Raw genomic sequence first — 26,311 nt, 5'->3', positions numbered from 1 at the left:
AGGCAGAGCGTTGACACGACCCAACAAGGACACAAGGCTTTGGGATTAGCACAACTGTGTGTAAAAGTAGTTTCATAATACCAATTATTTTAAGTAAGCACAAGCGATAGAGTAATGAGGAATCATATTCAACTTTTTGTTTATCATATTGAGTCAATGTACTAAATTGTAGTAGTATTACAACATTTCGTCTATATTTCTGAATAAAATTATACAAATACCCACAATAAACTATATTTTATTGAAATAGTTTGCGCATCTAATTCTTAATTATACAGAATAAGGCGGCAGCGGTTAATTAACAAATTGTGACAAGTCGACTGTAAAAAAAAAAAAAAAAAAAAAAAATTGTACTTTGATAACTGTAATACCTGCCTACTACAGAGACTCTAAAATACATATGAAATACAAAAATACCTTTATTTTAAAATGACGCTCGAAAAAGAATTTACAGATTTTTACTAATACACATACATTGTAAATATTAACTAGTTGCCTTCAGTTGCCATTCAACCTTTATTTGGTTAAAAATGTATTTAAAATTGTATTTAAAATGTGAACAATTGAAATCGATTAATCAAAATGCTTACTAGCCGATACCTAAAATAATTGACAGTTACAGTCCTAATGCTAAATATTATAGATTGATTTTCATGCTTGAATTGTAGATGCATACGGCATACAAACACAAACATTTCTTGTAAAAATAATCTTGCCATGACGCTTCACAAAACCTTGTCAAAAAACATATCTAGGCCAGCGGTTTGGAGGAGGTCTTCTTTCGGAACCCATTTTTACACTGTGACCCAATTTCAATATTCTCATTTTTAAATTTATTTTGACATTGTGAAAACAGGAAAGCCAATGTCACTTTTACCACTCCCAAAATAAAAATGTGCATCAGTTGGGTAAGTGTGCTCTGTGTGCAGACTCACCTTGTTAGGCGCTGTGGCTGAGGGCGCTCCCCGAACTTCCTGCAAAGACACACAGCGACAACAACAACGTGAGTGGGCTGCTTATCGACCACAAACACAAGTGTACACTGGAACTCAGACACTGCCTTTGTCTTCCATGCCACCCGCTCACTTCAGCAGCCAGCTTTCTTTAGGTAACACTAGCGCACACCTGCTGAATCGCCCTTAGAAACTCCCATTTGACTTCTATTCCCTTTGACGAGATGAGCGAGCTAATAGAAAACAATAGGCCACGGTTGATTTACAGCGCGTAAATGGAGCAATTGTCAACACCCATCCATCTTTGTTATCTAGGATTTTACAACCTGCTGTTTTAAAAGGTCAGCTCAGCTCAACATGTGGTTAGGATCCAGGCCCTACAGTCGACTGAGGCTCTGTAACTTTTAAGTAGCGCGCTCATAAAATATGGAACAGATAGAGTAAGTGTTCTGGCTTCGAGGGGCAATCTGAATTGTAAAAATGGGACAGTTTGACTTGATAATTTGCCGTTGCTGCTGCCAGTTCCACGGTGCATAATGCTGTAGCTCGGGGGTAGAAATGACTGGAGTAAGTTGAATAGAGCTTTCGCATTTTAGCACAGAACTGTAATGAAGAAAGAGCGCTCACAGAAAGAGACAGGACGACTGCGAAGTGTGAGTTTAGGCATGGATGTGCAACAGAGCCGTCAACAGTAGGACATATTAAAGGGCCCGAGAGTTACGTTTTATTTCATTGTATGTTTGAGTAATCTACATGTTGGCACAGTCTCCATTTCACGAGCTCAAAATGCTTCCTCGATTCCTTTTAGAGTATTTTAAACCACAAAAACATGTGGATAATTTGCATAAATACTGAAGCATACACACAAGCACTATTCTTTAGATGCCACTAACACACATATGACACTCCAATAGGGTTGAAAATGTGAATTATCGATATATGTTCAACAATAAAATAAGAATTTGTTTAATTATTCCACATTGTAATTTTAAAGCATACTAAACGCCTTTCATTGGTACTATCCTAAATTAGAGATTATTTTGCCCAAAAGTATCTTCTTCCCAATATCTTTTGTACTTAAAAGTTATAATAGCTCAAAATGCGGTGTCAAGACTGTTCTAGAGCTTGAATATACTGCCGCACTCTCACACGTCTGCAGAGGAAACCCACACTATACAAAAACAAAACATGCAAACTTGTGACACATCAATGACCAATGAATGTACTTTTTTTTGGTTGGTAATTTCTGCTTTTTCTTCTTCACTGATGCGTTAGAGCTCATAACTTCTGCTGAGTGCAGTCATAATTCCCATGGTCATATCCTCAGAAGACAAATTGACACAGACGTTACAGTTGTTCAAAGTTAATGAGATGGACTTTCATAACTTGCGTGGAACTTCCATTTATCTTTAACAGAACACCAATTTGAGTTTTTGTTCTATTCGCTGTGACCCAGACAAGGACAAAACAGGAAGATGTGTCATTAATGCAGGATGTGTCTGTTTTGTTGACTGAGCGCCAGTGACTGATGTAATAGCTGTGAGACGCTCTTTGACCTTTTCTTTTTTTTTTACCCAGAAAGGACAAAGTTAATGTGAGCATGAGGCGTGAAGCCACAGCACACTGACCACTCCAAGAAATGTACACTGACAAGTCAATTCCATTTAGGATATTTCTAGTCTGTCATCCTTTTTCCCCAATAATACACACAAACTTTTCAAGATTAAAAGCAGATTAAGCTACGTTTGAGTTAACATAATGAGTAGGGATGCAACAATGACCGAAATATGATATCATTCTTTGGAATATGACAGTAATCATTTGCACAAATGCTAGAATTTCTATAATTCACAATGCGGCAATAACTATTGTACCGTGAAATGACTTGTGATAATATCGTACGGTGCCATTTGCATATCATTACATCTCTAATAAGTAGAAGTACAAAAACAAACAAAGAAATCAAAGACGTCTGCCAAGGCATTAGACCCCCTCTTACTCAAATCATTATAATAATTAGATATCGACCAATATCTTGTTTAGAATTCAGAGAAATCCGGGGCATTATTTTGGGGGGAAATTAATATATGGTCAATTTACCCAAGTTATATAACCAAAGTTACTTTGTTTCATAATACTGAAACAAAGTATTAACATTTTGTGCAGTGCCCTATTCACACCAACGTGTTCAAATAAAGCTGTATGTGTATTTTTGTGCAACTGTTTAGTACCAACAAAATATGGGCCTGTGCAGAAGATTCAAGGTCAATAGATGATACTGAATGCCAAAAAATCCAAATATCAGCCAGACAAATCAATCGACCTATCTCTAGTTAAAATGCCACGGTATGGTTTTTACGACAACGCTGGAAAAGAGTCTGAAGAATTCAACACAATTTAAGTTGCAGATCAATTACATCAACGCTTTTTGCCTGGGCTTTCTTTAGCGTTGCAAACTCTTTAGTCATGTTCCTTCCTAACGACAGCAGTGATGGACAGACTTTCCCCGTGTGGAGGAAGTGGAAGCTGCGCCTGCTGCTGATAAGTGTGTCGGAACATCTTACACGCCATCAATAAACACACAGATAGCATGTCACGCCGTCGATTAAGGAGTTAGCGCCGTGGACGTGCTGCAAAATGGTAGGGAGAGGCGTGGAAACAATAAAAGGCATGAAATAGCTGGGAAGACGCCGAGGGCAAGCGAAAGTGAGAGAAAGTGGATGCATGATCGGTGCAAGAGGCAGAAAGAGCTGGTGGAGGTGGAATAATTATGAAGCAGGGCAATCGATAAGGTTCCCACAGTGAAACAGCGATGCCTGGGATAGCTAATGGATTCCAGACGGCTCTCTTCTCCCCCCGCTTGCTCCTTCTGTTAAACCTTAGCCCCCTCCGACGCTAACGGGCCGCGCGGGAGGAAGGATACTGCGGGAAGCCGGAATTTAGAAGCGAGGAAGAAAGATGGAGAAGCGCGGTGGTGCAATGAGGATGGACCGTGCGAAGGGGCTTGATGCAATTACCCAGTTTGAATTGTTTGTAGAAAATTGTTTTTGAATGTTATGGAACAAAAGGGTTATTGTTGTTGTTTTTGGATTCTGGTATGCAAGGGTTTAAATGAATATCCATAAAGATATTCAGATGATATGAGTTATTAGTTATGAGATATTAGTCCTGGTTTTGTCGCTGGTTTAGTTCCGTTTTAGTCAATTCAACAGTGTGTTCAAACTAGTTCAAAATAGTGATATATCGCGACAGACGTCTTGGTAACACGTGCATCGATACAGAGATGTGTCGTGATACTTTCTAACAACATAAATTCATGATAAATGGCCGAGTTAAGCAATTATTAAACTGTGACTGCTGCACTAAGGCTGATTCTGCTCAGTTGAAAGGGTCTATTGGTCATAGTACGATTGTATTCTGATATTTAACACATGGAATTCCAATGCATTTTGTTCAGGTACATAATCAAAACATAATTTTAGAAAACTTTTAACACCGGTTTTAAAGGATGTCCATGAATCAGGAAAGATAGAGCATCAGGGTACATTTTGTATTGTGAAAATGTATAAATGATGAAATGGAGGACAAACTAAGGATTAACTATCAAGTTCAAATGTGTCTTTAAAAGTATTAGTTGAGGTTTAAACGTCCAACAAACATGAATGGACAGTAAAATTACCCAATAAAGTGAAGAAATATCACAATATTCTCCTTTGAACGATTATAATAATAAAAAAATAGCTTTTTTACTATAAACAATATATGCACAATATTCACATTCACTAGCTTAACATTGACAATATTAAAAATGATTTAAAATATTGCCCACTTCTATGTCTGTGTGATGGAAATGCAGTGCCGTATCATATCCCTCGCCATATCGACTGACAACTCAAAAATGCAATCTTTTTGAGTTAGCCAAGTAAAAAAACAGCGACCGTTAAAAAAAAAGTAATCGCTATGAATGTGTCCATATACAAAAATGACCCTCTTCAAAAAATAAATGTTACTAATTCAGGATTAAAAGCCCTGAACATCGTGCCACAAATACAGCTGCAATAACTAATTAACTGAAAATAATCAGTCAATATTTTTGATCACCTCAAAAACGCACACCAACAGAATAAACAACTTCCGATTTAATTATGAATTTATAAATACTCCATCTAGAAGCCTGCAGTCACCATATTTGGTTAATAATGCATTCAAAAAGTCTCCATGTACAATAGAAATAATCATTTTAGTAATCCAACAAATCAAAATAATAGTCGACTACTAAAATAAGCATTAGTTACAGTCCTACACAAATGCTTAACAACACAACGTGAACTTCATCCCCGTTTATGTTGCATTGCTCACTTCTAAAATCAGTAGACCGCAATTTCAGGTTTTCAGAAGTGGTGTTAGTGGAGGTCACAAGTGCGCGAGCGTTCTGTGAAAAACCACCGTAATCTTCACCTCTGAGAAAAGACGCAGCTTCACAACTTCGACAAACAAACACCAACAAGACGACCAAGGAAAACCACAGCGGTGCGTCGATGCGTGCGGCGGGACACTGCTGCATCTGCTTCTTCTGAGGCCGCTTCTTGAGTCGCACCCCTGTCGGCTTTCTGAATGAGCGTGCAACCCAATACTTTTAAACTCCATGGGGCTGTCAGTCACTGCAGGTCGGGGTCAACTGAGGGGAAAAAGGAAGCTCCAAGTAAAATGGATTTTTTTTTCTTTTCGTTTTCCGCCACAACAACTCTCTCTTCCCCGACTCCTTCCTCTGACCATTTCCTGTTTACTATGGACGTAACAAGAGGAATTAAATGAGAAAGTTAACACTATTAGGTCAGTCTATTGAGTCATTTGTCACAGTTTAAAGGAGACTTATTATGTTTTTTTCCAGGTACTTTGTATTGAGCTATAACACCTATGTACACAATGATTATTTTGCTCGTTGTAAACCTAAAAATTGATCTAAAGCGGTTTAGCAATCAAAACAGATCCATTGACTTCCTGTTCAAAGCAGCAGAACTTCCACTGTCACAAGCAGTTGACTTTCATGTACGTGTTTTTGTGTTTGAAAAGTGCCTATGTGACGTTTTAGAACCTTATATGTATCACTCAGGAGTTATAACTTTTCAGATAATCGCAAATATGAACAGGGATGGGCGGAGATAGGGGGTAGGTGAAAACAGGAATTTTCTGAGCTTAGTTGTAAGAGAGTACAGGATTACTCAAACGTGCATGAATCAACCAAAATACAACCTTGAGGAAACGAATGATGAGGAAATACTGACGCAACATGGCTAAAAGTTCACTAAAGTTGATTTTGATATTTGGAGGGTCGCTTCTGTCGTGTTGTTGTGCCATTGGGCAAGACATTTCACACGTGTCGTTCACAGTATGAGGCTCGTAACAGAGTGGAATTCCTCACAAAAGACATTACTGGTATTATTGTATCAAAGTATGGCATAAGAAAAAAATACTTTGCTAATATTCTAATATATAGCAATGTTACTACTAGTCAGTAAGGTATCAAAAAACAAACCTTGCATTAGGGGGGCGATAGACAAAAATTAAAACCTCTTTTTTTTCGCATTCTGTCTATAACAGAAATATTACTTTATACCCTTGTTTGGAAGACTAAAAGTGTCTGTTCATTTTATTAAACTCTTTTTTTAGGTAATTTGAACTTGTTCCATTTCTAATCTACTATTTTACACATGTCTGGAAAAAAACATTGCGATATTATCCATTTTGCAATACATCTCCCACCTCTACCTTCCATATATTGGGGCCTTGTCTATTTGCTTTCTCAGAAGCTCTGAACCTTTCCATTTCATTTCAAGCCCCCGGGCACCTTTTTTTTGTCAAAAGCCTGACTGGTTTATGAGTGACAGAAGGAAGCTCCAAATATAACCGCGGCAAGTGTGAGCTTACGTTTGTGACAAGATTCTGAAAAGTGGAGGAATTCGGCTCGTGCCATGTCGACAGTAAGTATGACAGGAACTATTGTTGGTGCGGTGAGGTTTGTACCTTTTTGCAAAATGACAGCATCATTGCACATTATTTATACTTTTACTTTTTCCCATATCTAAACGAGAAAGCACTTCAATTTGAAACTGATTGAGTGCCATCATTCCACCAAAAGTTATTGTTACTTGGAAGTATAATATTCAACCCAATTAACCCAATGCTAACACAGACCATTAGTAACTCCAGAGAACAATAAATATTGAGTTACCAAACAAGCATGAAGTCATATTTTGTAAGCCTCAACAAGTCAACAACACCTCTAACGACATGCAGATACAACTTTTTGACAGGGTGAAACGCCACGCCCAGCTTCCCCTCAGGCCCGTAAAGAAACTCACACATGCAACCACAAGCTCTGCAGTCAGAAGAGCATCTCGAGAGACTAAATCTGCTTGTCAAATCATGAAATCTGAGGGGAATTCTCTTTTCGTTTTACATGGGGAAACTTGACATCTTCTACACTTATGTTTCTGAATGACATTTAAACTTTTTTTTTTAATGTTGCTCTACTTTAAGTGCAGTTTTGTCTCCAATTCTTACCCCTCTGAAAAGTAACTATTGAATAAAAGGCTGTATTTCTTAATGAGCATGACAGGAAGTATTCAGTCCTACACAAACGTACAGTTTTTTTTCATCAGTTTAGAATAGACAGACACATAGATGAAGATGTGTTACCATCATATATTTTTGGGTAGTGAAATAAAATATCCATGCAAAAGGGTAGCCTGAACTAATTTGATACTTTAAACAGACACCCATGTGCAATATGATATCAAATTGGTCTAAAATAGGAATAAACCAAGTCTAAAATTGGACTACACTGCTACAGAAGTTGCTACACAAGAAAACGTGGATAAACTTGGCTCTAAATGAAGTTAAATTAAATGGATTCTGTGTACAACTAGAACCAGCTCCCGTGCCACAGTTTGAGAACCATCGTCCTGTGGCGTATGAGACAGTGGTGACAGGGCGAGATGGCAGGATCTATGAATAGAGCGTGGACCACACACCCGCACACCTCCCACTGCTGCCATGTTAGCGCACGGCGATGGGGGGCTGATTGAGAGTGTGAACCCGCACTGCCGACGAGAACCCGAGAATCTGACAGCTGTGACTGACAGTCCAAACCGCACATGGGGGGGAAACGAGGCAGCCACGCCCCAAATACACACGCCAACATGTCTATGGCACCTCTGACACAAACGTCTGACACAAATGTCAGCAAAGTAACTCTCGTGCTCCGAAAGGTGTCTGATAACTCGCAATACCAAAGTTTACTGTGCGTTCTTGAATTCACAAATCCACTAAAACTAAAAAAAGAAAGTACATGGAAAGTGATTTTGGGGGGGTCCAAGCCCCTCATGTCAAGTTGAAGAGTGTGCACAATGTTTCCGAGATCTTAACCAAGAAATAAATCCATCTCTCTATACAACCAGACCTAAGAGGACATGAGCATTTCTGTACCCACAGCAAACATAAGTATTTGTGTGTTGTAGACAATAAACATGCGGATGCAGAATTAAATTTAGTGCATCAATGTGCTGCTGCTGATAAGTACAACAAAAATAATAACTGGACAGCCGCTGAAATAAATGGACATGAATGAGCTCTTTCTCCAATTGCTTTATGAATCCTCATCAATAAACACCTACAGCCAGAGAAGGAAGCGCAAATCTGCAGAGGCGGATCAGTCACACGCCCTGTCTGTGAACATACCAACAGCTCTCACACCCTTACCTGACCCAGCCATTTTTTTTTTGGGCAACCAGCAGCCGTCCAATCAGAGCGCTCATTTGGCTTTCAACCTGGGGGAACACCAACCGCAACAACCACAGCAACCACCGCACCAAACTCTTTACTGGAACAGGGAGACATCCCACAGGGCTTTGTAATTATGTGCAAGGCAAGCCTTTTATTAATTCCCTTAAGCGGAACTTCTTTTTTTTTCCTCCCTTTTTTTTTTTTTAAGGCAAGCAGATTATTGCAGTCATGTTTTATTATATCTACATGACTGAAAAATAAACGTCCATAAGCTGTTTTTTTTCCTGGTCAAAGAAACCCCCAGGAGGCCAAAACACAACACGCACAGATGCCAGACCCCATTCATTCATATGCTCAAGGTCAAGGGTTAGGCTTTGACCTCTGAGGTCAACTGACGAGCAGGGGGAGCAGGGAGTCACATGAGTGGAACAGATGAGATTTTACCAATTTAAACTGAATGATTTGTGATAGCGTTATGCCTATTGACTGTTGACATCAATTACGCAAATGACTAAAATGCTCAGCTGATCAAGACAGTCGCAAGAAGCTTTAAAAGCTTCAAAAGCTTGTACTGTCAAATTGCATTGGAAAAGACCAGGGCTGCAGTCGACTTAAGATATTCTTGGTCAACTAAACACATTGATTGATCAACTTAAAAGGGGGCGCGAAACTGGCAATCATGCAAAAAACAACAAAATATGAATAGAAAGGATCTTTATACGTAAAAAGGCAGATTAAATTGTCCAGTCACTCCTTAAAATGTGGTCCATTAAGACCATTTACTGACTAAAAGGACAGCTAGAAAAGACTCTGTTCTGTCACCATTTACTTATTTGCATGGCTGTCCAAAGCCCACCAACTTCATATATGACAGGTTTTTGCGATGTTCTAATTTTGACATTATTTATTTATACCTGTTGTACGTATAAATGATAGTTTCACACCAATCGAGTAGGTATTTTGTAACCAGTAAAAAAAATTTTTTTGAAAAAAGTGACATCACACTAGGGATACTCATTCCAGTCTAAGTTTATGCATAATTTAGACAACTTTTTTGACCTTCTAAACCATAATTCAACAAAATAAGATACGCTCATGTATTCCAAGTCAAAAATAATTGTACCATTAGATGAGTTTTTGCTCAGTGTTTGCTAGGTAATTTCCTAGTGTGACGTCATCAATTACAAACAAGACATTAAATTATAAACGTAAAAAAAAGTTTTTCAGAATATATTTATCTTAAAAACATTTTACTTAATCATCACAGCACTGAGACTGCTCTTGTCAAGGTGACAAATGACATCCGCCTGAACACTGACACGGGCAAAGCCTCAGTCTTAATTCTGTTAGATCTGAGTGCTGCTTTTGACACTGTCGATCATGGGATCCTCTTACAGAGACTAGAGGACTGGGTGGGCATCACTGGCACTGCCCTAAACTGGTTAAGGTCCTATCTGGAAGACAGGAAGTACGATAAGATATTCCTTTATTGTCCCACATGGGGAAATTTCATTGGTGGACTTTGTTGAAATTGGTAGCTGTGTCTCAGACCACATGACCCTGACCTGTGGAGTGCCCCAAGGGTCAGTCCTGGGTCCCCTTCTGCTCAACCTCTACATGCTGCCGTTAGGTCAGTTGATACGCAGTGAAAATGTGTCCTATCACAATTATGCAGACAACACTCAGATCTATGTTTCACTGTCGGCAAGTGAATATGGACCAGTAGATTCACTCTGTCACTGCATCCAACAGATCAGTTTGTGGATGCAAAACAACTTTCTCCAGCTGAACTCAGACAAGACTGAAATAATCGTTTTTGGCCACAGAAACAAAGAGAAAGTGTTAGCGGTCACCTCCAGAGTCTCGCTCTAAAACCTACAAACCAAATTAGAAATCTGGGGGTAATAATGGACTCAGACTTGAACTTTAATAGCCACGTCAAATCAATAACATCAGCAGCTTTTTACCATCTAAAAACATTGCCAAAATCAAAAATATAGTGTCAAAACCAGATTTAGAGAGACTTATCCATGCGTTTGTCTCCAGTCGATTAGACAACTGTAACGGCCTGCTCACTGGCCTCTCCAAACGAGCTGTAAAACAGCTGCAGTACATCCAGAACGCTGCTGCTCGGGTCCTGACTAGAACCAGGAAGTATGATCACATTAGTCCTGTTCTCAGGTCTCTGCACTGGCTCCCTGTGGCTCAGAGAATAGACTTTAAAGCAGCTCTGCTTGTGTACAAGTCTCTCCATGGCCTAGCACCAAAGTACATCTTGGATATGTTAGTGCCATATGAACCATCTCGGACTCTGAGGACCTCAGGGACCGGCCTCCTGCTGGTGCCAGAGTCAGGACAAAACATGGGGAATCTGCGTTTCAGTTTTATGCAGCTAAAATCTGGAACAGTCTTCCTGAAGATGTGAGACAGGCTTCTACTCTGACAATGTTCAAATCTAAGCTAAAAACAGTTTTGTTTAGCTGCGCATATGACTGAAACATTTTTTTCTTTGCACTCTTCTCTTTTGTTTGTGATTTTATAAGTTTAGACAATCAGTTGGATTGATAATTTTTAATTTAGTTAATTTTATTGTATTTCTGTTTCTGTAATTTCTTTGTGATTTGAATGCATTTTTCCTGCTGTGTGAAGCACTTTGAATTGCCTTGTGTATGAAATGTGCTCTACAAATAAACTTGCCTTGCCTTGCCTTAATTGAGTCGCCCAACCTGACAGAGCCACTTGGACATGAGGCTAATGCTAACTGTAAACGTAGCAATGGAACTTGAACCTATAGTTGAAGTACAGTAGTATTTGGTGTACATGTCTTCTTAGTTACCCAGACTTTACAGCGATTTGACTGACGGCACATAGACACACAGCCCCAAGACAGCGCACAGCTCACAAACGGCAGAGTGAAGGATTAGGCCTATAAAAAGGTGTCTGGTTTCCTCGCCTGAGGGCGGATGGCTGATATCACAGCTCATAGAGTGGCTGTACACCTCATTATCAACACTGGTGCTCCCTGGTGCTTCCACTGGCCCAGCATCGCCCAGGGCCACTCTTGTAACATCAAACACAAAACCTAAGCTAAATATAGCCAATTTGTTTTGAAAATGCTTGTTCCAGGGGACAAATTGTCCAATATATTATATATATATATATATGTTGGAAGAATGTGCCAGTTAATTGCAGATCAGACACTTGAATGCAGAATAAAGCAGTAAAAAAGCTTGAAGTAATAGGCTCTTCACCAAGGCATTGATTTATAAAGTTTCAAAGTACTTGACGTCTTGATAATGTTTTTTATTTGAAAGCACTCACTCTATTGAAACTTCATATTTTAGCTTTGCAGTGGTCTCACAGTTTTTCCCCTGAATAATTCAACATGTATAATTTTCATTGGCCTGCTCCAGAGCTCCTAAATTTACCTACCAAAAGATACTCTAGCCTGTATACAACACCAGACAGAGGAAAAAGGGTGGAAATAAAAAGTCTCACCAGGCAACGTGTTTTGAAGGGACACGATTCTCAAAAGTGTGCCCACTAGCAGCATTTGCACTGGCAGCCTGTTGAAAAAAAAAATACCTGCATACTGATGTCACAAGCACAACGCCAAAGGGTTTGCTGGCACTGGGACACGCTCACTTCCTCGGAGCGCTGTGTAATTCTGTGTGTGGGTTCCATTACACACACATCTTTCAAGTACATATTTAATCATTGAGAGAGAAACTGCAGGTACATACGGCAGCCAAGTTTAAGCACTAAAGCCTGTATCCTAACTCAACCTCGAGGAAGCATAGAAGAAAGGGAGAATCCTTGACAACATGTACAACAATAGAAAGTAATGGCAAATGGTTCTCTCAGAGTCTGGCTTTCTGGTGTAGCCTGACAATTATAGTAAACTGTTGCAGGGGACAAACAAATTGATGTCTGAAAAGCTGCTGTACAACACTGTTCAAGCGGCCGTGATCTTTTGGGAATGACTGTGATAGTAACTTTTGTTTTTGACTCCGACGTGACATTGGTGTGTTTTTGTCGCATTTCTTTTGATTCACCTACAGATTTACGGGGCTCTTCATCTCCTCTTGGCTTGAAACCAAACCGTGTCCCCCCCAGGTCCCATTAAATCACAGCAATCCGAGACAAAGTGATGTAATTCAGCGCAACCGCCAGAGGTCAAAAGGGAGAAGCAACAGAGAAATTGTGATAAAATGCGACTTTTGAGGGGGGGGAAAGAGAAGTAAAAGAATTGTTGTCTTTTAGTTCAGGGGTAAATGCTTTATCTGATGTAATAAATCACAAAACGCTAATCAAATGTTCTCTGGCAATTTGAGTCGCCGGTTATTCAATTTTTTTTTTAATTTAAATGTAAAGTTGCAGTACACACGTGTCCAGTAAATGTTGCGGAGCGTCTCACTGTTGCGGTGCACAGAATACAATAGAATAAACAATACCTCCAGTACTGTTCATTAAGACAACTTATAGATGTGATTTTTGGGGGCATTGCAGTAACATTTTTAGTAAGGAACCTCTTTTACTGGCAGTTTCCTGACTTCTGATTGCATGTTAGCTGCATGCTGCCCGCTGAAAGCCAATCACTGCACAGACAGAACCAGAGAACAGAGAACCAGTTTGTAACTATTTCTTCCACTGTTTTTACAACATGGACTTGATGGGCATGTAGCCGTGAAGAAACCAGTTTGGTATTGTTGCCATGCCATGAATGCATGAATGAAATGTACTGTTTTGGTCATATACTGTACATTCCAGTCACTCATGAGTATCTCAAAAATACCAATGGGAAAGATCACAGTAAAGCAGCATCTGAACCATGAGCAGAAACGGTTTGAAAAGACTCGAACAAGTTGGCTGTCTGTTGATGAGCTGTCCAACCCTGGAGGCTGACTGACTACAGATGGCAGAGGTCTGGTATCTGCCCCTTTATGTCCCGCTGGGGGCAGAATCAAGGGCAGGGTGGGTGTGTGTGCGCTCGGCTGGGTGGATCACATCAGTGTGTAAAGTGGCTACCCGACACACACACACACACACACACACACACACACATGCACACACGCAGACATACACACTCTGAGAGCACCCGTTCCATCTGTCTTTGACATGGGAGAGCTTAATGACAGAGGCAGAAAAGCCAAAGAAAAGGCGTCCATGTTGGGTCTCCCTCCCTTCCCTTCTTCACCGCACAAACATCAATGCTCCATATGGACGAACTACATAAAAACTACTTTTCGGTCTGGCACACAATCAATACAGACATCTAGACTCTGGCACCAAGCAAGCTCAGTCTATCCTCCATTGCACTACTGTATAATATACGTCTCAAATGTAGTGAATAATGAAATTTCCAGCGCGCAGTTTGGAGCCGACCCGGGCGCACAGACACGCTCCCTTGATGCTTGTTCTATCTTTAATGAAGTCTCCTTTGTGAATCCTGTTTTCTCCACACTGCCTGCCACCTGGCTCCATTCAAGCCTCAGATAACAGGGGTCCTACAGGGAGAGGCAGCGCGCACAACACTTTGAACATGCATTACAGAGCCTACGCCGCAGAGGAGGAATCAATTTAGGTGTATATTTGAATTAACTGACATTTCAGAGTTCTAATTGCACACCAAAGTATCGGGAAGTGTTCATGTACACTTAGTGCCCAAGGGCTGGGTGATATGGGTATAAAAAATGAATAGTGGTCTGATCCATGAGACAATCTGCTGATAGTCATATTGTGATTCAGTACTTTTCTGTGTATGCAGCCCAGCGCTTTGAGTATCAGCTCAATTGAACCAATCAGACTGTAGTCTTTAGTCTCAGGAGCTCTAGATGGCTTTAGTTAAATCTTTTTGATATATTTTAAGATTACTAACAACTTTTTTACCTAGTGTATTGCCCACCCATACCTTGCCTAGTTGCTTTGAAAAAAAGACAAAAAAGTCAAGGTCACCTAAACTCGGGAAAGCTAAAGCTAGACTTGGTAGCTCAACGGACAAAAAACACAATCACAGTATGTTCACAATATTTATCTCACTGGGAAATATTTCAATTTGCTATAATCAAGCAGCACACTCAACCCAAAGATAAACAAAATATACGAACTACTCTGCATTTTACAGAATTCAGAAGCCTCAGAGGGTCAAACCACTTTTTGAGACATTTAGAAATCAAAATCTCAGACACGTTTATTTAATTTGCATTTATTTTTTTCCAAATTCTCCATTTACTGGGAGAACTACCAACTGAAAATTTCAATGGCGCACTGTTTTACAAATGAGACTCATTTCAAAATGAATACATGGCTTCCGACACCTCAGGAAAGTGTTAGCAATTTGCAAAGACAGTCACTCACCAAACGTTGCCAAAACAAGCCGCTGGTTGATATGTGGGCGCAATTTCTGCTTTTCATTTGTTCCCTTTCTAAATTAGACAAACGCCACTGCAGGTATCTTCCAGAAATAATTTGAATATAGGGAAGTGCATTTAATTGGGTCAACCATTCGCTACAACTGTACTTTGAATGAGAGCAAAGGGTTGAAAAAAAAATTACCTGGCAGCGAAGCTCTTGAATCCTGAACAGCTCACACTGATTGCAAATCTCACATTAGCAATGCAGAGAGATGAAAGTGAGCGACGGGAGAAGACACGGGGTGGCTCTTTTAAATAAATACAGCCACGGGAGACACGAGATACGCTGAGACCGGAGTGACCCCACAGAATTCGACGTTGGCGATCAAACGGGAAACATTCTGGTGAGGTGACAAGTTGACTGGAGAGTGGCTTGGGTTTGAGGGTAAAGATGTCATGCGCTGGGGGAGACTGTCAGAAGGGAGAGTGTGCCGTGAACCCTGAATGAACCTCGCTTTTTTTGAGCCCCCGGCCTGCCTTTACACTGTCGGGCTGATGAGTCACTGCTGGAACCAGAGTAGGGACCCAAAAGGGGGAAACATTGTGACGATAGACATTCGACGGTGGATAGGTTTAGTGCGAAAATTGCCCCGAGGTTAAAAAAAAAAGGTAGTATTTGGGGGCAGCGAGACAGCAGTGACACCCAATGTAAAGCTTGGGGGTAAAACGTCTCATTTAAGCGACACGGACTTATTTATGGCAAAGTTCACAACAAGATAAATTACCATGCCAGTAAGTTAGGGATGCAAAAGACAGATATTCTGGATTCTGGCATGATGAGCCTAGCAAGTCAAATCAGAAACATTGCTATTGTTGTTAACAAACCACAGCAACCACAAACTCTGAACTTCACCAACTCGTTCTAGTCGTCGCGTTAGATTAGCATGCCTTCGTCAAAAAACATGTGAACGCAAGGGAAAATATTAGTCATAATTCTTAGCAGGCTGTGGTTTATGATTCCAAAATACACAACTCTAACAACATTGTGGTAACTCGAACAAAAGCGATGTATTTTTGTAAATGGCGTAACATCCTATTTTCACCGCAGTACATTTGAATGTCTGTACTGAGCAGATGCTTGCCATTTCCTTAGAAAAGGTGGTCTCGCTCTCAACTATCCTACCTTGTTGCGGCCTTCTTCCTAAATTTCCCTCCCATTCATCTTCAGCGGACATTTATCCCCCTGAATACAGCGGTGCCACCGTATTTTTACCCTGATTACCAAAATGAACCCACAACTGTCAGCACCCTCCGTGCAGCCTTTGACAACTTCAATACACCAGGTGATTTATTACAAAGCCTTGCATAAGCCTTATATAACTACGATAGGGCTTGTGGTTAGCTGTCTATTCATATTTATACATTGATGCGTGTCAAGTTGTGTGCCAGGTAAACCAGTGTGTGTTAGGGAAATAAAAGTGTGTATCCAGAGACAACAAAAGCTTGATAGAGGAGTCCCATGTTAACCCTTTCCTGGTGCCAAATGAGGGAGCCTTTTCTGTTTGGTGAGTCAATATTGAAAGTCTATACTATACACATAGTTCAAGGTCTGAGCTGCACTTACAACTTCTGCTCAAGCATCCTCCAAGCTACTGCTGATGGACAAGCAAATCACTGTTCTCTGCAAGCCTAAAGGTGAGATCAAATTACTGTTGGCAACATCTTTTATAATATTATCATTAAGTAATCAGTAATCAAGTTTCACGATATGTCTTTTATTCAAACAAAGGAAACTGTTGGATGCTTAGTGAATCTTGAATGTTAATTTCAATACCATTTATTAAGTTCAGCCATGGAACCGAACTTCAACCTGCAGTATGGAAAATGACTGGCCAGACCACATGTCCAGGCTCAAACTATTTTAATAGATGAATGGGTAATTCATTCACGTTGTATATCAAGTGTAACCCATTAAAATTATTTGCACAGAAGCTAGGTCCCCTCTCAAAACCCACTGTATGGCATTTGATCATTAATATTTTATGGCCCATATTCAGAGAGAGCGCCAAAACAGTCAAAATTGTGTTTTAAAAGTGGTAATTTTACTTTACAGTGCAAGACCAACAAAACTGAAAAGGTGTTCGACTATTGCAGTGTACTGCTGAAGACAAAATCCCATAAATCCAACTGATGAATTATTTCTATGTAAGTTTCTTGTAAAAATCCTTGGGCATGTGTCAGCTCCAGACTAACTTCACTTTCAGTCAGCCCTCAAAGCCACCAAAAGGCCTTGGTGAGCTGCAAGCAAAGAGAAAATAGAATTCCAGGCAGAAAGAGAAAGAGAGAACCATGACCTTTAGCCCACATGCTGCGAGACGATCATCTACACACCCTAACGAAATGGGGACTGCCACCGTCGCAAAGACTGTGTCAGCACTAAGCTTGTCTGGTTTCACTGTTTTTGATCTGATGAGGAAGGCGCCCGAAGTTCTTGACATTTGTTCCTTTTCAGAAATGATGCAACTTCGATAACAGACAAAATGACGTTGCTCGAATCTAGGATGCGATTTGACATTGTTGTCTGAATAATGAACGGCTAGACTATTGGTCACTTTTGCAAAGAAAACAAATGGGTTTCCTCTGTGAGCTCATGTCAAACCTCACGTACATTCTTCAACCGCGCTTCCAAAACAATGGCACTAGCAGGGACTGTGAAACTGTAGCTACAGGGGCGAAACGATCAACCACAACAAGTAAAAAGCTTCTCTTAAGAGTGCAAAAGAGAGCGAGCACATTGTTTCCATAACCACGATCAATTCAACTGTTCCATAAAATGACACACATGCCGATTACTTCATTGTGATTCCAAGTGAAGGCTAGAGTTGCCTGACGTCATGAGCCACAAGAATGCCACCAGGCGGATTCTTTGACGGAGCTCAGAGCAGCCCTAGTCAAACAAGCAGACAATGCGAAGGAGCTTGCAGATAAAGAGTGGGCCTTTCCTGGTTTTCCCGACCTTGTCTGAGTGTCCGCCTGTGTAGTCCCTGCGTGCTCGTTTTCCTGGCAGTCCCATTGCTCGTCTTGCTGCCCTTTCCCCCTCATCACACATTACCTCCACGGACATCAGTCGTCCTGCCCGTGCAAACACCCCCAGCGGTCCCCCGTCCCCCCCTGATGATTTACTTGTGATAAGTGAAATGGACAAATAGAAGCCGCGGTTTGTGCACAGAGAAAGCACTGTGGTCTTGTTTTTACCCGAATAGATGAGTTTACAATATAATGTACTGGGGGGAAAATGGGGTACAGACCCTTTAAGAACATAAAGTGAACATAAGAACATAAACTGCTGTTGAGAAACTGTTGAGATATTCAGAAGATCATATTCCGGGGGGGAAAGACATGCCCTGGAGTTTAGGCCAAACACATACTGGGCCTCGCTTTGTAGTGGAGTCATTATTGGTAAAGTAAACAGAAATTAGATAGGTACAGTAGATGCAAAAAACGAAGTACAACGCAGCCAGCTTCAGTTTAACCTGCATGCATGGGTACACAAAAACATTCCGAGCTACGTTTTAGTGTCGAGAGTGTGTATTCTGTTTTATGGCAGTGCTTAAAATCCTAAGGCCAGTGTGAGGGCTCTTCCAGGAAGCTTTACTACTTATTGCCTGCCACTCCCTGCTTATCTATTACAGCAATAGCGGTGGCTGCTTACAGTGGTGGGAGGCTGCTACGGTGGTGGTGTCGTTAGGGGCTTTCCCAACAGGGGCAATCCTGTGTACATTTGTCAGCTTCCTATACTGGACGTGTCGTCCGGGTGCTGCGGTCGTAGAGCAGATGAGTGTTCTGACAGCGGCTAGGGGCTTCAACAATAGATCTGGGCTTGCACAAGCACTGCTGAGAATAATAAGGCAATTATGTGGGCCAGCAGAATAGGAAAACAACACTTTCCTCTCTCTAAGCCAGCCTCTCTGGTGGATTCTCCTCCAAGCTTAGGCAGCACATTCTGCTCTTGTATCACTGAGATTATTAACCACAATACCGCTGAGAGTGTACAACAGCAAAAGATAGATTTATAATAGTCATCTCGAATTAAAAGGCTAGAAGGCAACACTAGCGATGTCCCAGTTCAGTTTGTATGGCTCCTGATGCGATGGAAACCCTTTTATGTTTACAATATTCTAAATTAAGACCAGTAAGATTTTGATTTTAAATGTCATAAACATAACGTATCTGTCCTCATTTGAACCTGCTCCACTGCTGAATCGTGCAAAGTTTTGATTCCACTCAAAAAAGAAAAAAACAGGATCAGATCTTGTGTATATTACTTTGGCAATGGTTTTTCATTCTGGTTCAGAAAGTTGTTATGGACTCTCCAAAAATACAAATGACTAAGGGAAATGCATCTTTCTCCAAGACACACCTGGCAATACCTCAAGCCACTCTGATCTTCCCCAGCACATTGTTTTTTAAAACAAGGATGAAACGGATCCACATAGCAGCTTAATATTTCGATCAACATATACTTTTTGGTTCAGCTATGGGTAATTGCTCCCTCCATTGGCAAAGAAAGTACAATGATTTACGAGTCTATTGGCAAAATACTTTTAAAAAGTAAATTTGCTGACAGACTAACAAACCATTAACACAAGTTAAAACACGGGTTGAATTTCATGTCTTGCATAAGTATATGTGGTGATGAAAAATGTTAATTTATGGTTCTATTGCACTTTTCATGAGTAAGGATGCAGCAAGGCTCAGTGAAGTTGAATAAAAGTGAACAAGATGGAAAAAAGCTTTTCTGAATGAAACATTCTAAATGCAGACAGACAGTGGGGGTAAAAACTGCTGACATACAAGCCACAACTCCTTAGGATATTGTTCCAAACAGCAATACGCTTCCAAAATAAGTAAGTGAAAAGGTAACTTCCTTCCAGCACTTGTCATGTAGAGCTTGTGTTAACGCTTTGTCCATCGCGTATCTAAGGTTGTGCCAACACCACCACGATGAAGCCTTGGATTTCTATCAAACTTGACGCAGGCTTGTTTTCAAAACCACACCGAGTTTAAATTTACATGAAAATGCTCTGTGCTGTGAACTACGCAGCGGAACAGTAGTGTCTATAGGGCATTAAACTAACTACGAGCTCAGCCTAGTGCGCTCCAAGTAAATAATAGGTAACATAACAGCAGAATCAGAAATCCATTACAGACAGGAAAAAGTGAAACAATTCTCTTTGCTCTGACTGGTTCAAGTACATTTCTACATTTTAGGATCAGATTTTGTCAATATTTTCATTCCTAATTACCAGTAAAAATGGAGTGCGTGTGGGTGCACTTTTTGTCCTGAATGGCACTTAAATAACATGTCTGTCGGACTAATTTCTTGAAATTAGAAAATTAGAATTGTTGTAGAGTTATTATTACGGTGGTTTGTCAAAGTTCATAAAGCAGATCTCAACTACTTGGCTCGACGAACTCCAAAAAGTGAGTCATGTACATTGAAATTGCTTTTACAGTTCAGACAGTGTTTAAACTGTTTTAAACATTTTTATACATGGGTGGAAAAAATGATGGTTGAATTTTGGCTCCAAACGGAGACTGTATAATTTGTGTGAAATATTTGTTTCGAAAATATAAACATGTGAGAAATGTAAAAGCAAAAGTATATCCTGTGATGGTATATCTGGTTTGCACCATGAGAAAAAGGACACTGGACTTAAACCAATGAAAAATGCTGTTACTTTGCCCAGAGGAGTCTCGTGTGGTCTTTCCCTTGAGACGGACAGACACAAGCAGGCAACTCGTCACTACAGTAAGTTGAATATGAAACTATAGGCTTCAGGGGATAGTTCAATCATGTGGAGTAATGGATATATGTGCAGCCTTCCAACAATGGGCTACTGTACACAGGAGATTCAGACCCCTTCAAGATGTCTGGCACGGGCACATTTGAGTTGGTGCTATACTTTCCCTCTGGCGTGATGCCGGCACACTTTGAACGCTTTCACGGCTCTGGAGGTGAGCTTGGATCTTCTCTTTTGTAAGTTTATCCAATATAACAATTTCAATCCGTTCTATGACACACTAAACATTCCAAAATAGGAGACGAGGTCAACAGAAAAACAGATTACAACAATGCCAAACGTCTGTGGCAATAGATTACTGTCGTCTGTTGAAAAGGTAGTAGATAATCAGCTGATTTGTTCATTTATCTTAAACATTTTAGTATTTTGACTGAACATTATTACAATTAGGGGTTTACAATTGGGGGTACTTACAAGCAACATATTTTTGCCAAAAGATGCGACATTACTGTTTAATTACCAAACTAGCCTGGTAGACAATTAGCTTTGGAAAAAGCCAACTACAACAACAACACTTACTGATTAGGTCTATTAAACACTGTTGAAGAGCAGACTTTCCGAGATAAAAAGCACACAAATGCAAACAATTCGCAATCTCGACTACTCATTTCAGAATCCGGAGGAGCACCTGAAAGCAGCATAGGTCCGGAAAATAGTTGCAGGCTGAAACATCTGCCCTTCTTCATACGGGTGATGAAGAATGCAATTATAAATGTATAAGTCTGCTAAAAAACGCTTTTATCTTTTCATATCGGCTAGTTTTGGGCAAGCCGTGAGCATGCGTGTACGGACAGGGCGCCTCTGAGGGATTCCTTTTAACTCTAGCCCACCATAAAGGTCAGTGCGTCGACATCTGCTGCTCCCTCTGAACCTGTCTTTTCATAAAGGTGACTCGGTGAAGAGGAGAGGACCCCGGGGAGGAACATGCATGCGCGCGCACACTTATCCACCTTCCACCCTCCGTACACCATTCATCTCTGTATCAGTGGCGGCTCAAACCACGCGTGCAATCACTTCAAAGGATACGACGGGCATTTGTGGCACAGAGAAAGGCTCTGCGATATCATTACACGAGGGTGAAGATGTCCGTGTTCCGGCTCAAAGACCACATCGACGTGTTTAAATGTGCAGGTAACGCGGAGTACGCTGCTGCTGTTTGTCTCACTTCTCCAGAGAACCAGTCAGACCACTCTTGTCCCAGGTGCGAACAAGGGGCTAAGAGACATCCTGGGACTTCTAATAATGTAGCATCAACAATAAAACGTTGACGCTATAATTGCTAATAAAAATGACAAGATAGTAATTTGTTCTCTGCAACGCAAATAAAACACATTAAACAGATTTTTGTACTTTAACGCAGAGGACCAAAACAATAAAAGAACAAACTAGTCTGCAGTGAAGGGACCATAGTTTGTCATCATTGTTGATCGAAAATGAGTGAGTACATCCAAACATGTGTCTGTTTTTCCTAGTTGATACACCGTGTCTGAAGAAGCTTGTAGCCCAAAGCATCGCATGTGGTGTGAATCAAAAAATTGGGAGCTCCAACTGCTGTGTGGATTCTTATTTTTGTGTTTTAACTTTGATTCTTGCGCCGAGCAGTTGTATGCCTCGCCTAGTCTGCTCCGAGCGCTGTTGCATGCAGCGAGGATGCGGATACATACGGAGATCTCCAGATGTGTTGTTGGGATCTGGCAGAATGGAATCAAACCACTACAAATTGTAGTTATGAAACTTGAAAATCCGTGTTAAGGATTTGTGGCAGTGGGAGGGCCAGGCTGGAGCTGAACGGAATCCCGCCCCTCGAGGGAACATTGCAGGCAGAGTGGTGTGGAAATAAGTGATTCATGCTTTTATCATCCCAGGTGAACAGAGGTGCTCTTTCAGCTATTGCGCTGTAAGTTTCAGGCGACGGCAGGCAGAGAGTATGAAAGCAGCACTGTCTTTACCCCAAGCATTTTGTTTTATGTTGCTTTGAACACAGTAAAAGAAAGAGGAAGTGAAATTATAATGTAGCATTGGGACGGCTGTGATTTGTGGGAGTCAGCTGTGCACATGTTGGAATAAGCCATGCTTTGATTCCTATAAAGTACATTATACATCATATTTTATCACTCAAAACAAACTGTAAATATGCTTCAATTGAAAATAGCAGATAAATACATGCATTATAAAGCATAGGAGCGGTTTCAAATGACCCGCCTTTTACCATTACACACTCACTAACTAGGAGTAAACCATTTGTTTATCGAATTGCATCAAATAAACTAGTGTTTCAGGTGAGTCAACAACACAAAAAGGATCTTTCATAATTGGCTGACTAAAATTAGAGGCGGGCAACATATCAAAATTTAGAAGATATGCAAAACTTGAATGTCAATAATGGTTTAAAAAGATACAAAAAAAAGGATAGCATTTTTTTAAAGGTTTTCTTTGTCTGATAATTAAACCTCAACTAATAAATCTAAAACATTTCTGTTAGACAGACATAATATCATCTTAATGTAATTATTGGGACACTCCAAAAAATGCTATTCATTTGTGTTATTGCCTACCCATGATGACACAAATCAATTAATTATATGAATTAAATATAACCTGTCTAAAACAGACCATCACTGCTACTTTTTATGATGAAATTACAATAATGTATCTTCGGGCACTTTTTGTTTTTTTATCTGGAAAGATATGACCCACAAATATGCTCAAAAGAGTTGACCCTTTTTTCTGTTCCAGGCTTTGATTCATGCACAAAGTGGTCTTATCAAAGGCACTCTGTATGACCATTTATCCTGTCATAATCCCATTAGCAGTAGTGTTTGCAGCCCCTCCCTGTGCAAAGCCAACATGCAGTGGTCAGCCTGCGATGCCTTCGGCCGTTACAGTGAGTGACCTACCTTCAGCTAATAAAGACCTCCTTATGGCACTTTAATTTTCTGTTAAACCTCAAGCCCAAGCCAACACACATGCACCGACCCCACATCAAAACAGCCAAACACACATGAATCTGCAGATATCATCTGGACAGGTGGCCAGCCACCCAGACCTGACCCGCCTGCCCTCTGCCTCCCCCCTGCTCCCCCTCAACTGAAATCAGCTCAAGGCTGGAAAGCCCCAAACGAACATGCAAACATCCCCTCCCCAAACAACACAAGCCTCCTGCAAATGTCTGTTACCCAGAGCTGTCTGCCAGGATTATAGCACAGCAAATATCTCTCCATGTCAAATGATGAGCCTATCCAAGGAAAATAGCCAGGAGAAATGTGATAAATCAGAATCATCACCAAAACAAACGTGTAACGTGATATCAGAGAGTGCAGCAGACACGAGTGACTGAGCGACAGAACATGCATTTGGACATTTCCAGTGTGTAGCCTCCAGGTTCCGTTTAGTAGAACAAATACAGTCGGACAGTTCATAGCTGGGTCATGATGACTGGAAGCTTTTTGATAAACGTGCAAAGCTGTTACAGACGCAACGCAAAGAGGCTGCTCCCCTTTATCTCCACTCTGTCCTTAGACGCACTCTACATCTTTAGACATTATGGATATTATCGTTAGGCATGTATAGTTCTTTACAGCACTATTTAAGAGCGCCTTTGAGCCCGCACAGCCCCGGGTTACGGGGCTCGAGTGAACACTTGGATCATTAACGTGCAGCGGGTCCGTACTACGCTCCAGGAATCTCGGCAGAGCACGTTGTGTGCATAGGGAAGTGCTTCGCGGTGTCACTATTTCATTACACAGCGGTAAAAAAGAACACCGTGCTCACAAAAAGCCGCGGCGTGTTCCAGCCCCCGTCCCGCGTCCGCTAGCAGCTCCCGCATTACGTGCTCGGGCCACAGCGGTGAACGTAAACCGCGCTGTCCGGGGACTATGCAGCACCGAAAACAAATGCACGACTCCGCACAAAAGGGGCGCTGCTCGTGCAAGAGTGGAGGAAAAATGTCCAGACAGAGCAACACAAAAAAAAAAGCCTCCGGGGAACATGCTTCAGGTGTCGGGGACTGTGTAGCACAACGATATCGCGCTCGCTGCTAGCTACAGCTCGCCGTGGTCGCGGGGGAAAAGAGACCACCACCGCGGCTTGAAGTACCGCTTTGGCCGGGGCTAGCTTCGCGCAGCACCGCCGCAGCGAGTCAAGACATTGGGCAAAGGAAAACACTCACACGCGATCACGCCGGAACAAAGAACCCACTTATCGCTGCTTGAAGTGCGGGGTGTGCACGTGGGGGGGAAACGCAGAACCCCGCGCGACAACTAAGTCACGCACACAAAGCCCGTTTTTTGATCGTAACAAGTTGTGCAATTTGTTGAACTCGGCTTCCCCCCCCCGCCGCCAGCGCCGACCCCGAATCTCAGACTCACCCTGTCACAACAGGCGCCATCTTCCACAAACTCTCACCAAAACTCCAGTACTCGCGATATCCTTTTCTCCTTCCCCGCAAGTCCAACAATCCGCCGAGACAAACACGCGCAGACTGAGGTGCGGGGACGAGGAGACGAGGAGAGAAAGGGGGTGGGTGAGGAAGATGAGGAAAGGAGGAGGAGGCGGCCGGGGAGAGAGAGTGAGCGAAAAGGGCAGACGCCACAACAACAGGCGTGGGAAACTTCCGAGATCCCGCGAGACTTGGAAAACTCTCATAATAGGCGAGCACTGGGGGGAGCGTCCGGTATCGCGAGAGTATGTTATAGTGGCGTGGTTGTTTATCTTGCGGCGCTGGAATACTATTCCCACGTGTTTACCGGGAAATAAATTACTCCACCAATCCGTTTAGGAAAAGAAAAAAACAAGCACAGGCGCAGTAGCGTTTTCCCAGGGTTGTCGTCAGAGTTGGTGGAGTAGAAACAGTTTGTACTTAAGTAAAAAAGTTGTGGTCCCAAAAAACATAAAAGTACTTAAAGAAACTACTGCTCAAGTAAGAGGGATTGAATGAGTTACTGCCTGGGAATAACATCTGGTTTAGGCTATTGAAGTTGATTTAATTTTAAGGACAAAACTGTAAATAATGCATCGAATTTGGTATTTTCAAAGGATAGACACAAAAATGAAAAAAAAAAAATGTCTAGAGCGAGTGGTAATAACAGGAAATACAAATGTTTAAACAATTTAATATAAATCAACATAAAGCTTTTGTCACTTGTAGACTTTTACACAGGTATACGCTGCCAAATATTATGTATAAACAGGTTCCAGATGATTAACTTTGAAACCTTTCTACCATGGACCACTCAAATGAGAATACATCGACTGTCAAATATAAAGTACTCAAGTGAGAGTAAAAGTATGCAGTCTGGAAAAGTACAATTTACTTATGTAACTGAATAGTTGTGGATGCAGTTGTGTAGGTCAGAAC

At 41.2% G+C, this 26,311-nt stretch overlaps 1 protein-coding gene across 1 annotated transcript in view; it reads right to left on the bottom strand.

Moving 5' to 3' along the window:
* The window catches only part of rbpjb (recombination signal binding protein for immunoglobulin kappa J region b), a 42,115-nt gene extending 16,584 nt beyond the window's left edge, over nucleotides 1-25,531 (bottom strand). The window contains exons 1-2 of the mRNA XM_072458490.1: nucleotides 25,323-25,531; nucleotides 936-974 (exon numbers count right to left, since the gene is read on the bottom strand). Coding sequence (XP_072314591.1) covers nucleotides 936-974; nucleotides 25,323-25,342 — 59 coding nt within the window. The 5' untranslated portion in view covers nucleotides 25,343-25,531. The remainder of the gene's footprint in view (nucleotides 1-935; nucleotides 975-25,322) is intronic.
* Between the last annotated feature and the right edge of the window lie 780 nt (nucleotides 25,532-26,311).

This window comes from Eucyclogobius newberryi, unplaced genomic scaffold (genome assembly GCF_026437365.1).
Source record: "Eucyclogobius newberryi isolate DKJ021-1_F unplaced genomic scaffold, fEucNew1.0.hap1 SCAF_22, whole genome shotgun sequence".
In the NCBI taxonomy this organism is placed as follows: domain Eukaryota; kingdom Metazoa; phylum Chordata; class Actinopteri; order Gobiiformes; family Gobiidae; genus Eucyclogobius; species Eucyclogobius newberryi.
Note: the sequence above shows the minus strand (reverse complement) of the source record. Positions and strands in the feature narration are given on the sequence as shown.